Source organism: Chelonoidis abingdonii, chromosome 11 (genome assembly GCF_003597395.2).
Source record: "Chelonoidis abingdonii isolate Lonesome George chromosome 11, CheloAbing_2.0, whole genome shotgun sequence".
Lineage (NCBI taxonomy): Eukaryota > Metazoa > Chordata > Testudines > Testudinidae > Chelonoidis > Chelonoidis abingdonii.
Genome location: NC_133779.1, coordinates 19,102,023 through 19,116,639, shown reverse-complemented (window position 1 = coordinate 19,116,639; position 14,617 = coordinate 19,102,023). Strand labels below are relative to the sequence as shown.

General features: G+C 57.6%; 2 protein-coding genes across 2 annotated transcripts in view; one reads left to right on the top strand and one right to left on the bottom strand.

The window, feature by feature from the left end:
- Positions 1–627: 627 nt before the first annotated feature.
- Positions 628–9,002, bottom strand: TRO (trophinin). Its single transcript, XM_075071297.1, is given in 10 exon segments — positions 628–747; positions 1,002–1,116; positions 2,847–2,905; positions 3,071–3,260; positions 3,730–3,754; positions 3,757–3,814; positions 4,493–4,572; positions 5,177–5,240; positions 5,330–5,410; positions 8,970–9,002. Coding segments are annotated over 10 exon segments (825 nt in total).
- A 2,619-nt stretch (positions 9,003–11,621) lies between these two features.
- The window catches only part of ITIH6 (inter-alpha-trypsin inhibitor heavy chain family member 6), a 20,146-nt gene continuing 17,150 nt past the window's right edge, over positions 11,622–14,617 (top strand). Inside the window, exon 1 of the mRNA XM_032778889.2 lies at positions 11,622–11,917. Coding sequence (XP_032634780.1) covers positions 11,825–11,917 — 93 coding nt within the window. The 5' untranslated portion in view covers positions 11,622–11,824. The remainder of the gene's footprint in view (positions 11,918–14,617) is intronic.

The window sequence follows — 14,617 nt, the reverse complement described above, 5'->3', positions numbered from 1 at the left end:
TTCTCCCAGGACGGTCGTGGAGCTAGACTGGAGACACGGATTTCCACATGAGCTCGGCTTTTAATGAGTTTCTAGCCCACAGCGAGCCTGAGCCAGTCACTTGGCAAGGGGGTGCTGCCCCGAGCAACACTCCCTGAGTCTGCAGAGAGCCTGAACCAATTGCTCGGCAAAGGGGAGCTGCCCTGAGCATAATCACGCAGCAAGGCTCTGTGATCGCCATGGGGCATGAATACCATGGGGAGGAACGCAGCAGCGGCAGACACAGCCCCAGCTGTCAGGTAACCATCCCACTTGGCTACGCAGTGCTAAGATCTGGAGCTCCCCAGCTGCCTGTTGCAAAGACCCCATGAATAACAGAATTACCCCACTGCTAACAGGGGAGGGGCTTTATTTGAAGGTAATGTTGGGTGAATTACAAGGGTCAGAGCTCACCTCTGAGCTCCTCTGTAGAGAGGAACCCCACTGCGGGATGACTTGGGAGGGAGGGGCTTGCGCAAACTGCCCAGGTCCCTCCCCAGAAAGGTGAGGAGGGGTCTCTGCAGCTGAGGTGTAGCTGTGCTGGGGGGCAAAGGCAGTGTCCCAGGGGATCCTTGGGCCCTGGGCTCAGCATTGGCAGAGGTCCCTGGTTCACAAGGCGCTGTGGGTGAAGTGGGGGCTGGCCACTTCCTCCTGCACGCCCCCCGGCTGGCCCCACCAGGGCCACTGCAGCTGCTGCCTGGTCCAGGCTTTGGTATCCTTGCTCTGGATCTGACGGGCAGAGCCAGGAATGGGGGCTGGGACAGCTGGGCTAGGACGCCCCTGCCCCCAATCCTACATGGGCACCAGCAGCCCTTAGGAGGCACAGTCAACTAACCCCTGTAGGGGACCCCCCAAACCTCAGCCCCCTTGGTTGCCCAAGGACTACCCCCCCTGGGGTTTAAGCCCTCACCCTCCTATCCATAGCCCCATGGCCCCTCTGAGTGAACCTCAGCCCCCTGGGGCTAACCACTGCCAGCATGTACCTTGGTGACGAAGTGCAGGATCTGCATCTTGGAGGTCTCCTTGGTGGCCTGCACCCCCCACTGGAACTCAACCTCGGCCGAGTCCATGTTGGGCGTGCGGTTGTACTCCAGGTACCCGAGGGGTCAGGGCAGGGGGATCAGCGACCATCACATCTTCACACACAGCCCCGCCCACATCCTCCCTCGGGGCTCACCCCCCCCTACTCAGCCCCACTTCCTCCATCTGACCCCAAAAGTAACTGGCTCTCAGCATGGCACAGTGGGTACACCACTGGGTTCCAGACACCTGGGTTCTAGCTAGCCCACTTCTCCTTTCCTCGTGCCTCAGTTTCCCTGCAGTCCCTGAGGGGCCCAGCCTCCACCCTCCCCATTGCAATTCCATGCACCCCTCCCTTTCCCAAAAGTCTTGGGGCTTCCCACTCTCGAGCCCCTAGGGCCAGCCCTCCTCCCCCTCCCTGGAGGGAAAATGGCTCACTTGGTCTCCACAGCTACCAGAGAAGGGTAAAGGACCCGCCCAGGCTGGGTGTCCCTGACACCTGCAGGCACAGGGAACCAGCCGCCTGTGTGGTAGGACAGCAGGATCCTCAGCGGCAGGGTATAAACAGCCAGGCTCTGGGCTCCGCCGGCCACGCAGGATCCAAACCGCCTGCCCTCAGGCTCACAGAGTAGCCACTTGTCATAAGTAGATAGGTAAGGTAAGGGTTAATTTTCTTTTACTGTAAAGGGTTAACAAAGGGAACCAAACACCTGACCAGAGGACCAATCAGGAAACAGGATTTTCAAAAGTAAGGGTGGGAACCTCTGGAGGTTTTTGGCTTTGTTCTGGGTCTTTTTGTTTTCCTCGGCTGTGAGTAAACAAGCTTTTCTTCTAACTCCATCTTCTTTCAAATATTCTACTCAAGTGTGAGTACAAAGAAACAAAGTAATCGGCTGTGATGTGCTTTGATTTGTATTACATGGGTGTTGATTTGCTGGACTGGTTTAATGGGCTATCTTTAAATCAGACGGTTTATTCTATTTTCTATAAGCCATTCCTGTATTGAGTTTCTTATGCAGTATTATTGTCTGTATTTTCTTTCTTTTTATATAAAGTTTTTTTTTAAAACTTGTGAAGTTTCTTTTCTAGTGAGGCAGAGGGGAGAGGAATTTCTGTGCCCGGAGCTCTGTTACATCTGTGCAGGCTGGTGGGGGGGGGGGAAAAGCCCAAGCTCTGTGTCTTACTTTCCTATTGTCCCAGGGCGGGAAAAGGCTACGGGACAAAGGGAGGGGTGAATCTCTTGTGTGAGCTGACTAGGTTTGAATGCATAGCCTCGGGGAAGCTAGATTGCCTCTCTGGTTGTATTCAAAGGGAATAGGACAGCATTGCACCGGCTAACCCAGGAAAGGGGGGAAAGCTGGGGGATGAGATAGAGGAGACCCAGGGGCTCTGGGTCTTGGAGGGGTCCCCCAGGGAAAGGTTGGGGTGACTCAGGGTAACCAGGAACCCTAAATACAATCCTGGTTGGTGGCAGCGATATCAAATCCAAGCTGGGTATAAGCTTGGGGGAGGTTCACAGTAAACACTCAGATTTTGAACGCTAAGTCCAGATTTGAGACAGACGTTTACCACACCACTCGACCCACCGGGCCATCACAGCACCTCAGACAGGCCCAAATCTACCCTACGGTGAGTAACAGCAGGACTCCTGGGTTCTGGGCCTGGCAGCCAGGACTCACTGACAGCCCTTCACCTCCCCTATCCCACTAGCCCCCACTCCTGTCCCAGAGCCGGCCATGGAACCCAGGAGTCCTGGCTCCCCCCTGCCTCGCTCTAACACTCCCCTCCCTGACAAGCCCAAACTTAACTTTTGCTGGACCAATTCCATAGTCACCAACTCCCTGACATCCCCAGAGACCTCATGTCTCTTTCTGGAAGGGCTGGGGAGAGGAATGTGTTACAGGGGCTGGGCCTCAGGGGGCACAGCCCCCCTGCTCTGCAAGCCCCTCCACTGCCTGGCTGGTGCCCAGAGGGAGAGGAGTTTACAGCTCCTGGGGGTGGAGATTAATCCCTGGTATCCCAGACTCCACACCTGCCTGGGTCCAATTTACAGTTTCTTCAACATCTCCCACAGCTCAGCTGGAAGGGCAGAGCGAGCCTGTCAGTCAGGAGGCGGGGCCCACATGGAAGGGGCGGGGCTTCACTCCTTGGCAGTGTTGCCCTTCAGGTAGAGGAAGCTGAGGATGAGGGTGAGGGGGTCCAGCTTGGCTGTGCAATCGTCCCTGCAACGCGCCGAGGGTGTCACTCGCCTGGGGAACTCTGCGGAGGGCTGGGGATCTGGACAAGAGGGTGAGGGGTTTAATGGCAGAGCAAAGACCCTGCTCAAACCTGACAGAGCTGGAAAAAGAACCCCAGTGTCCTAGCTCCCAGCCTCCCCCACTCCCCTCCCCGAACTGGGGATAGGATCCAGGAGTCCTGCCTCCCTTGCTGTAACCATTAGAGCAGGGCATAGCCTATAGATCCCCCAGCAGACCCCCAGCTGGGCACGGACACCGTCAGGCAGCCTTCTGGCCACTAGGGGCAGGGGAACAAAATGCAAGGATGGGGGCATACACGGATCAGCCATGGCAGTTTTTAGGGGCTGGGATTGGGTGGGGGGAGCCTAATGACAAGGATTAACCCTTGAGGGCTTGGAGGCCTCCCCAGAGGGGGGGGATCTGTGACAGCCAGCCAGCCCCCTCCCTCCCTTACTGTTTCAGGTTCTCCCCATCCAGGTGCTGACCAGGATGTAGATGTGATGCTTGGTGTCTATCTCCACCTGTTGCAGCCCAGACACCTGGAGGGGGGAAGGTTAACTGCACAGAGGCTTGGGATGGGGAGTGGAGTCTCATGGTTAGAGTAGGGGGTGCAGAGAGGCAGGACTCCTGAGTTCTCTCTTTCAGTGGCTACTAGCCAGGCTGGGCAGGTATGGTGTCTGCAGCCTCTGTCTGCCAGAAGCCGGGAATGGGCGACAGGGGATGGATCACACCATAATCGCCCTGTCCTGTTCGTTCCCTCTGGGGCATCTGGCATTGGCCAGGAGCAGAAGATGGGACACTGGGCTAGCTGGACCTTTGCTCTGACCCAGTCTAGCCGTTCCAATGTTCTCTCTTGGACATTGGGAGGGGAGTGACATCTAGGGGCTAGAGCAAGGCGGTCTGGGAGTCAGGGCTCCTGGGTTCTATCCCTGACAAAGAGGTAAGTGAAGTTTAATGATTAGAACAAGGGGGCTGAGAACTAGGACACCTGGGTTCTATTCCTGGTATTAGGAGGGCAGTGGCACAAGGAAAGGGCTACACCATAAAGTAGCCAAGACTGACCCAGCACCCCAATGCAAACATAACGGCTCTGAACTCTGTTTAAAGATCGCTCAATTGAAAGATGGTCCCTCATGCCGCAGGGTGCCCCCTGGCGCCTGGCACTGGCGGGCACCCCACAGCACAGCGCCCTCAGCACTGTCCCAGAAGAGTGTGACCCGCTGGAGGGTCCTGCTGGCTCAGTTAACAATCTCAGAGTAGACTTCTTTGTAGTCCTTGATGGCATTCTTCAGAATATCTACAAGGGGGGGAGAGGGGGAGCCCTGTTACAGCCATTCTGATGGCTCCTAGCACCCCCTGCCGGCAGGACACGGCCCCTCTAACCCCGCTAGGCCAGCAGCAGAACTGGAAATGGAACCCAGGGGTCTGGAGTTATAACTTCTGAGTGACTGTCCGACGGGCATCTAACTCCTCATCAGACACTCCCCCACCCCCCGGGGATCCCATAACCTGCACCATGGGGATTCAAGTCAGGTCTCTGAAGGTTTCAAACCTTGCTGGTGACTGGGAAATCAGGACTCCTGGGTTCCATCTGCTGCTTGGGGAGGGGAGTGGGGTCCAGTGGTTAGGGCAGGGGTGGCTGGGAGTCAGGACTCCTGGGTTCTATCACCAGCTTTGAAAAGGGAGCGCAAGGCAGTGATTACAGAAAAGCTCATCAAAGCACATAGATGTAGCACAGGCAGGGTGAAAAGCACCTTGCTGAATCCTGCCCCTGCTTCTTCAGAGACCTGGGTTCACATTGAGTGGGGAACAGAAGTGGCCTCAGGGAGCCCCTCTGCTAACCTGAAGGGGACTGTGGAACCCCCAGCCCGAACTCTGTGACCATCTAGCAGGCATCGTACCTCCCCATCTGATGGGGATTTTCTTCTAATCCTTGATCAGCTGGTATTGCACCAATTTACTCAGCTGCAGGAGGAGGACAAGCTGTGTTACCCAAAGGGATGGGGCTGCCCTGGGGGAAGGACAGGCCCCCATGAGCCAGAGAGGCCCCCCACCTTCTGATCTACTTGAGCCCCTGAGAATCTCTCCAAGTTCCACTGCATCGGGCTGGGCCTGCGCGTAGTCCTCTTCCATGGCTACGTTGTCCACCTGGGCAGAGGCGGAAGAGGATCAAAGCAGAACGTGGGGGTAGGGAAGGGATTTGGGTGCCAGAAACTCTCTTTGCTAGGAGGGAGAGCTGGCTAAGGGCATAGGGCCTTTCCCCACAAGGGGGGCCGGCTCCCATCCGGCCCCAAGGTTGGGGAGTGGCTGAGGAATGGGACAGTGGGGAGTGGCTGGGTGTGGGGAAGGGGCTCAGCATAGAGGAGTATCCCCAGGGCAAGCTCCATCCCTTGTTTAGGCCATCGCTCCCCGGTGGCTAGTCAGCCCTGTGGGTATGGAGGGGACAGGAGCTAGGGGAGGTTGCTAAGGGGGGCTGGGCACAGTCTCTGGCTCCCCCCCCATTCCGCACCTGTCATAGCTTCCTACTCAGATTTGAACCTTAGAGTTCAGAAACTAAGATGCTAGCATGAAACCTCCAAGCTTAATTACCAGCTTGGATCTGATAGCGCTGCCACCAGCCAAAAATTCCAGTGTTTGGCTCACTCTGGTCTCCCCAAAACCTTCCCTGGGGGACCCAAGACTCAGATGCCCTGAGTCTTACCAACAAAGGGAAATAACCCCTCCCTGTCTTTCTCTTTACTTCCTCCCCGGCTTCCCCTCCGTGGTTACCTGGAAGATACTTGTACTTAAACTCCCTTGAAATTACAAAACAGAGAGGGCAATTTAACCTTCCCCCTCCTTCTTTTCCCCCCTCCCAGTCTTTTCCTGAGAGAGACCGATAATCCTGGCCAGGGATTTTCCCCTAGAGCCTCACTTAGAAAAGAAAATTCCAACAGGTTTTAAAAAAGAAAGCTTTTATAAAAAAGAAAGAAAAGTCATAAATGGTCTCTGTATCAAGAATAAACAATATACAGGTCAACTGCTTAATAAGAAAATATTATGAATAAACAGCCTTATTTCAAAAAAAAGAGACAATTTAAACATCCAGCAACTACACACGTCAATACAAAACAACACTAAAAGCCTATTTTTTGCTACCTTGAACTCACAACTGGAAACTGAAGATAGAAGCTGAAGATAGAAGGATCCTCTCAATAGCCAGAAGCCAGACAAAGGACAACACACCCAGAAGTTTCCCTCCCCTGACTTTGAAAAATCCAGTCTTCCCTGATTGGTCCTCTGTCAGGTGTGTGGTTCCCTTCGTTAAGCTTTACAGTTAAACAGAAACATTAAACCCTTAGCTATCTATTTATGACAGCCCAACCGCTGCCACTGGCAGATCCCAGCTCCAGGGGAGGTGCAAGCCCATCCTCCTGCCTCTGGCCCCACTGTCCCCCATGCTGGGGGGGCACAAGGGTCATAGCGCCCCCAGTATCACTCAACCCTCCCCTCTTGTCCCTGGGACCATCCACTGCCGCGCCCCCCCAGTCCCAGGAGCTCCCCCAGCCCTCCCTCCCTAGCACCTCCGCAGGGGTTCCCCAGCCCCGTTCCGCCCTGGACGCCCCCAGTGCCCGGTTGCACTCCCTCGCCCCCGCAGGGTGTTCCCGCCCTCCCCCGGGATGCCCCAGTGCCCGGGGGCTCCCCTCCCCCCGCAGGGGTTCCCCAGGCCCCGTTCCCCAGGACCGACCCCCAGTGCCCGGTGTGCTCCCTTCCCCCCCGCAGGGGTTCCCCAGCCCCATCTTCCCCAGGGACCGCCCCCAGTGCCCGTGCTTCCCCACCCCCCCCGCAGGGGCCCCCTGGCCCCCTTCCCGGGAACGCCCCCAGGCCGGTGCTTCCCCCCCCCCTCGCAGGGGTTCCCCCGCCCTCTTCCCCGGGACGCCCCAGTGCCCGGTGCTCCCCCCCCCCCCCCGCAGGGTTCCCCGGCCCCGCCCATTTCGTGCCACTCCCAGCCCCGCCCCCCCGTGTTCAAACAGCTGCGCCGCAGGACGGCAGTTGCGGGGTGGGCACGTGGGCGCCCTCCCTGGCCTGCCCCCTACCGGCCACGGCCACAGGCCCCCGCCCCATTCCGGCTGCAGGAGCCCAGCCCCGCCCTGCCCCGCCCCTGCCCGGCTGCTCCCGTCGCCCCGCCCCCACAGCACCTTCGGGGAAACTCACGTGACAAAAAAAGGGGGGGATGTGCCCCAGAGCACAGAACCCAGGAGTCTGGGCTCCCAGCACCCCCTGCTCTAACCACCGGCCCCCACTCCCCTCCCAGAACCAGGAGAGAACCCAGGAGTCCTGGCTCCCAGCCCCCCCAGCTCTAACCCACCAGCCCCCACTCCCCTCCCAGAACCAGGAGAGAACCCAGGAGTCCGGGCTCCCAGCCCCACCAGCTCTAACCCACCAGCCCCCACTCCCCAGAGTTGGGGAGAGAACCCAGAGTCTGGGCTCCCAGCCCCCCGTCCAACCCACCAGCCCCTACTCTCCTCCCAGAGCTGGGGAGAGAACCCAGGCGTCCTGGCTCCCAGCTCCCAGCCCCCCCCTGCTCTAACCCACCAGCCCCCACACCCCTCCCAGAGCTGGGGAGAGAACCCAGGAGTCTGGGCTCCCAGCCCCCCCTCCCCACGCTCTAACCCACCAGCCCCTACTCTCCTCCCAGAGCTGGGGAGAGAACCCAGGCGTCCTGGCTCCCAGCTCCCAGCCCCCCGCTCTAACCCACCAGCCCCCACTCCCCTCCCAGAGCCAGGGAGAGAACCCAGGAGTCCGGGCTCCCAGCCCCCTCTGCTCTCACCACCAGCCCTCCACTCTCCTCCCAGAGCCGGGGAGATGACCCAGGAGTCCTGGCTCCCAGCCTCCCCCAGCTCTAACCCATCAGCCCCCACTCTGCTCCCAGAGCCAGGGAGAGAACCCAGGCGTCCGGGCTCCCAGCCCTAACCACCAGCCCCCACTCCCCTCCCAGAGCTTGGGAGAAAACCCAGGAGTCTGGGCTTCCAGCCCCTCCCACTTTAATCGCTAGACACCCCTTCCCTCCCAGAGCCAGGGAGAGAACCCAGCAGTCCTGGCTTCCAGCCTCTCTTCGCAAAGCTGGACTGATCGACCCTGTCAGGGCTGCAGGTTGCAGCTTTGGCAGGGGAAAGGCCACCCATTGCCTCTGCTGGTGCAAGCCGACGCGGCGGGTGGGCAGGCGAAATAAGAGGGCACTGTGTCAGCGACGGAAACAAAAACTGGTCAGGATCTGTCAAGCTGGAGCCATTTCAGCCTAAATCCACGATGGGCAGCGTTCTCCAGCACCCGGGCGCAGGTGGCATGGGCCTTTGCTTTGCCTTCCATTGGATCCCCTGGCACGGGTAGCTCCTGTGAGGATCACCCCCCTTTGGCATCTTATTTCTGGTATGAGAACCCCACTCTCAAAACAGCCCATTCCCCTCTCTGACCCCGGCAGAGAGAGTTATCAGAAGGCTGGAAGGGGACCCAGAAGATCGAGAGGAGTGTCTCCAGGTGCCTCAGTTTCCCCACCTGTCCAATGGCTTGAAATAGCCTTTGACTATTTAGGTGGTCAGGTTTTGGACTCTCTCTTAGTGTGCATATGTACAGTGACAGGCACGATCAGGCTCTGCTTTTGTTTGGGGTCTGTGCAGCGTCGGGCACAGTGAGGGCACCAATCTCAATAAGTACCTGGCACAAGGAGCACCCGTTGGTGATGGGCATCCCTGCAATGCCTGGCAGTATGGGGGGCCCTGAGCTCAGTTGGGCTCTGGGCAGTGCCTGGCACGACCTCCAAGCCCGATATTCTATGATTCTATGATGGGAGCCTGATTTCTGCAGGAGTTTGTGCCATGGAAATGTAAAACATTTGGTCATCAGCCACCTGGGACTAAAAAATGGGTATTTTCAGCCTGCACGGCTCTGGTCTGGGGTGAATTCCAAACCCTCCGCTCATATAAATAACCAAGACACCAACACAGGCATAACATTTTCCCTGTCAATGACTCATTTATTTCACGGGTCCTGGTCGTCCCTTCCAGCTTCCTTCAGCTTCTTTCCAATTCCCCCTTTTTTGTTGCTCCAGAATCCTTGGGTTTGTTATTTTGACTTTTTCAGAAAGAAAGAAGCAGCCTTTTCACTGAGCCTTGGCCCTCTCTTCTTTGGCAGAGGCTGATGTAAACAGCCAGGCTGGGCCAAGAAAGGATCTGGCTCCATATTCCTTGCTTAGCATCCACCACCTCGCGGGATTGGCGCAGCTCTGGAGGGGAGCTCAACAGTGCAAGGAGTCATGGAGATCTTCGAATCTGACCTGGTGACACGGGCCGGAGGATGACCAGCGTTTATCCTGGGATAGCGCCCATTACTTCTGATGGATCTTCCACATCAAGAGGCGGGCAATTCGCCCTGTCCCTAGGTGAGTTGTTCCGACGATTAACAGCCCCCCCCTGGTAAAAATTCGGGTCTTCCCTCTAGTTTGTTTCTTTCTCTGTAGAGGGATTTGTTTGTGTGGGTCCTACAAAAAGTAATGCCCCTGGCTTTAGATCGTTTTCAAAAGACCTTGTTGTTGTTATGGTAGAAATGCTCCCACCTGAGCTCGGGGCCCCTGTTACGCCAGGCACAGTGCTGCAGACACCCCCTGACCCAGACTGGGGCCCTGTTGCGCCGGGCACTGCACAGACAATTAACGACAGTCGCTGTCCCAAAGAGCTTACGATCCAGCCTGGGACAGTGCCCAGTTCCCAGTTCTGCCACTGAAGCCCCACGCCTCAGTTTACAATGGGGATCAGAGCTGGGGGGCTGGCCAGAGTGGAGGGGAAGGGCTGGCCCAGACAGCTGCTTGAGGGGGCCAGGGCCTTGGCTGGGTGATGCTGAAAGCAGCCAGGGCCAACGCTTCCATTTAGGTGACCTAGGCGGTCGCCTAGGGTGCCAGGATTTGGGGGCAATTCGGCGGTGGGGGGTCCTTCCGCGCTCCGGGTCTTCGGTGGCAATTCTGCAGCGGGTCCTTCACTCGCTCCGGGACCCGCCGCTGAAGTGCCCCAAAGACCGGGAGCGCGGAAGACCCCCCTGCCGCCGAATTGCCGCCGACTGGGAGTTCAGAAGGACCCCCGCCTAGAGCGCCAAAAACCCTGGCGCCGCTCCTGACAGCAGCCCTGAGAAATCGGACCGAATCTTCAGCAAGACTGGCCAGCCCACCCCCACCCGGCAGGTACTTGGGGATTATGGTCGCCCATCTGTCCAGAGAGAGCAGCTGCGGGATGCTCTGGAGAAACTGATAGCTCTTCACCTCCACTTTGCTCCTGTCGCAATCCAGACCCCCGAGGAAGGGGGCGGGATTGGGAGCTGGCTATGGGAGTGGGGTCTAGTGGTTAGAGGAGGGGGATAGAAGTCAGGACTCCTGGGTTCTCTCCCTGGCATTGTAAGGGGAATAGGGTCTAGTGGTTAGAGCAGGGGGCAACTGTGGGGGTCAGACTCCTGGGTTCTCTCCCCAGCTCAGCCAGTGACCCAGAGAGCAGAAGGGCAAGAGCCAGGAACAGAACCCATGTGTCCTGGCTTCCACTGCAGGCCTGCCAGCCACTGGATCCCGGCGCCGCCTCTGGGCTGGGTGGTTAGCACAGTTAGCTCTATGGACTGACCTAGCCGGAGCTCCCACCAGAGAGAAACGCTGCATGACTTCCCTCTCCATTGCAGCCAAACCCAGCATCTCCCTGCGGCTGGCCTCGCTCGCGTTAACAACGCTGGGAGTTTTCTCCACGGTTGATCCCCTTTGCATCTTTTGGAAACCAGCATCACAAGAAGTAATCCCGGCAATTCTGACGTCCTCTGGCTCAGGAACCTGGAGTCTCCAACAGCTGGTCCCCTGTCCTGGGGCTGGATGGGAACCGGCGTCCCCTAGAGGGGAAAGGCCCCCTTCCCCACCTCACTGAGCCAGCCAGTCCCCGCCCTAGGGCTTGATGGGGGCTGGCACTCTGCCCCCAACCCTTTCCCCAAGTGGTCCAACCTTTGTGGGGGGCAGTCCTCTGGCCTTGCTGTGCGGGAGGGCAGGCTGGATGATCCCAGCAGGCCTATCTGGCCCCATGGGAAGAAATGGGGATCTAACTGGTGTGAAATCCAACTCGATAAACTCCCCGTGGCTCCTCCGCGGAAACCCTTCGCACCTGCAGACCTTGAGCCGGACTCATTCCTGACCGTGGAGTTCAGCCCAGCCACGCATGCAGGGCCAACTCCTTTTCCACTGACCTTCCGTTCTTCAGCTCCCAGGCTCTGCCTCCTGTTGACCTACTCGCGGGCTCCCTCGCATTTTTTTCCTTTTTAACCCAGGGCATGGACTTGCCTGAACATTTTGTTTTCATTTCATCTTACGGAGGGGAGAGCGAAGGCCTGGCCTCCCTCCAGCCTCCTAGGAGAGGACAATCACAGCTTGTGTCCGCATGAATGCTACATTGAGAGGTGGGGAGGGGGGGGGAAACCCATGAAGCTTTAAAAAGTGCGTCCAAAAAAGAGATCTCCGAGGTTGGTCCTTCTCGGCGGAGCTGCGGGGACTCATCATGCCAATGCTGAGACAGCTGCTGCTCTTCTCCTTTGCTCTCCTACTGTGCCTGGAACCTTTACCCAGCACCGGGCACCCTCGTATTCCAGAGGTGAGGCTGAGTTTTTATCCCCCCTTGCTAAGTTTTGGGGTCTAGTGGCTACAGCAGAAGATGTTGAAACCCAGGAGCCCTGATGTTGTTTCTCAACTCCAAATTGCATTTGCACTCACGTTCTCTGCTCTAACCACTAGACCCCACTTCCCTCCTGGATCTGGGAAGAGAACACAGGCATCCTGATTCCAATCTAGTCATCTAACCACTCTGATCCCTTCTCCTTCTCTAGTCAAAACTCTTCTTGTTGCAACAACTGTGGTTAAAGTCTGCATCAGTTGGGCTGGGTCACTTGGGGGTCACTTGTCTCTAGATTGTAGGGCAGGCACTGGATCTTTCAGTCTGTTTATCCAGCACCTAGCACAGCTAAGACTGATTCTGATTGAGACCTTCTAGTGCTACCGTAATATGGGTGTGCAATGCTGAGGATGGGTGGAGGAGAGAAAAGAGCCAATAACATTTAACACCACTGTGTTCTGCCGATGGAAAGAGAAGTGGGTCTGGCCCCATTGACTCGAATGGAGCTATGGCCAGTTGACCCCTGCTATGGCTGATGGACACCGGCTGGGGGTCTGGCCCCATTGATTCTAACGGAGCTATGGCTGATGGACACCGGCTGGGGGTCTGGCCCCATTGACTCTAATGGAGCTACGGCTGATGGACACCGGCTGGGGGTCTGGCCCCATTGACTCTAATGGAGCTACAGCCGATGACTTACGAGGAGAGGCTGAGGGAACTGGGGTTGTTAGTCTGCAGAAGAAGAAGAGTGAGGGGGATTTTGATGGCTGCTTTCAGCTACCTGAAAGGGGTTCCAGAGAGGATGGAGTTGGCCTGTGTCTCGTGGGGCGATGAACAGAACAAGGTGTGTATGGTCTCAAACCAGGGGGAGGTCTTAGGTTGAATATTAGGAACACATTCCCTAGAGGGGGTGAACCCTGGGAGGTTCCTCTAGAGGTTGGTGGAAATCTCCATCCCTTAGATGTATTTAATCTCTCTCTATATCTATATCTATATCATAATGGATCTAATTTAATATTTATACAAATGTTAAACAAAGAAGCATCTTTTATTATAACATGTATAATAGCTAATTTAACGATATATTAGCACCAAACGAGTGATCTCCTGTGCCAGGTACTTATTGAGATTGGTATGCCCTCCTGTGGCCCGACGCTGCACAGACCCCAAACAAAAGCAGAGCTCTATCGTGCCTGTCACTGTCCATATGCACACCTAAGATGAGAGTCCAAAACCTGACGACACCTAAATCAAGTCAAGGCTATTTTCAGAGCCATGTCGGACAGGTGGGGATAACGAAGGCACACCTGGAGACACCCTCTCGATTCTTACTGGGTCCCCTCCAGCCTTCTGATAACATCTCTCTGCCGGGTCAGAGAGGGACTGGGCTGTTTTGACCCGAGTGGGGGTTCTCATAAGCCAGAAATAAAGATGCCAAAGGGGGGGTGATCTCACAGGAAGTACCCGTAAATGCAAGGGGATCCATGGAAGGCACAAGCACAACGGAGCCCCATGCCAGCCTGAACCCCGGTGTGGAAGAAACGCTGCCCATCGTGGATTTAGGCATGAAATGGCTCATCTTGACAGCTCCTGACCAGTTTTTGTTTCCACGTCGCTGAACGTGCCCTCCTTATTTCGCCTGCCACCGCCGCTCGCTGCACCAGCAGAGGCTGGGTGCCTTCCCTGCCAAAGCTGAAACACCTGCAGCCTGACAGGGTCGATCATCCAGCTTTGCCGAAGAGAGGCTGGAAGCAGGACTGCTGGGTTCTCTCCCTGGCTCTGGAGGGAAGGGGTGTCTAGCGATTAAAGTGGGATGGGGCTGGAAGCCCAGACTCCTGGTTTTCTCCCAGCTCTGGGAGGGGAGTGGGGGCTGGTGTTAGGGCTGGGAGCCCGACGCCTGGTTCTCTCCCTGGCCTGGGAGCAAGTGGGGGCTAGGTATAGAGCATGGGGAGGCTGGGAGCCAGGACTCCTGGTCATCATCCCCGGCTCTGGGAGGAGCCGTGGAGGGCTGGTGGTGAGAGCAGAGGGGGCTGGGAGCCCGGACTCTGGGTTCTCTCCCTGGCTCTGGAGGGAGTGGGGCTGGTGGGTTAAGCGGGGGCTGGGAGCTGGGAGCCAGGATAGACGCCTGGTTTCTCCCCAGCTCTGGGAGGAGAGTAGGGGCTGGTGGGTTAGAGCTGGGGAGGGGGGGGCTGGAGCCCAGACTCCTGGGTTTTCCCAGCTCTGGGAGGGGTGTGGGGCTGGTGGGTTAGAGCAGGGGGGGGTGGGAAGCTGGGAGCCAGGACAGCCTGGTCCAATCCCCAGCTCTGGGAGGAAGAGTAGGGGCTGGTGGGGTTGGCGGGGGGCTGGGAGCCCGGGCAGACTTCTGGTTCATGCTCCCCAACTCTGGGAGTGGGGGCTGGTGGGATTTAGAGCTGGTGGGGCTGGAGCCGGACTCCTGGGTTCTCTCCTGGTTCTGGGAAGGGAGTAGGGGGCTGGTGGGTAGAGCTGGGGGGGCTGGGACCCAGGACTCCTGGGTTCTCTCCTGGTTCTGGAGAGGGAGTGGGGCACGTGGTTAGAGCGGGAGTGCTGGAGCCCAGACTCCTGGGTTCTGTGCTCTGGAGGCACATCCCCCCCTATGTTGTCACGTGAGTTTCCCCGAAGGGTGCTGTGGGGGCGGGCGACGGAGCAGCCGGGCAGGGCGGG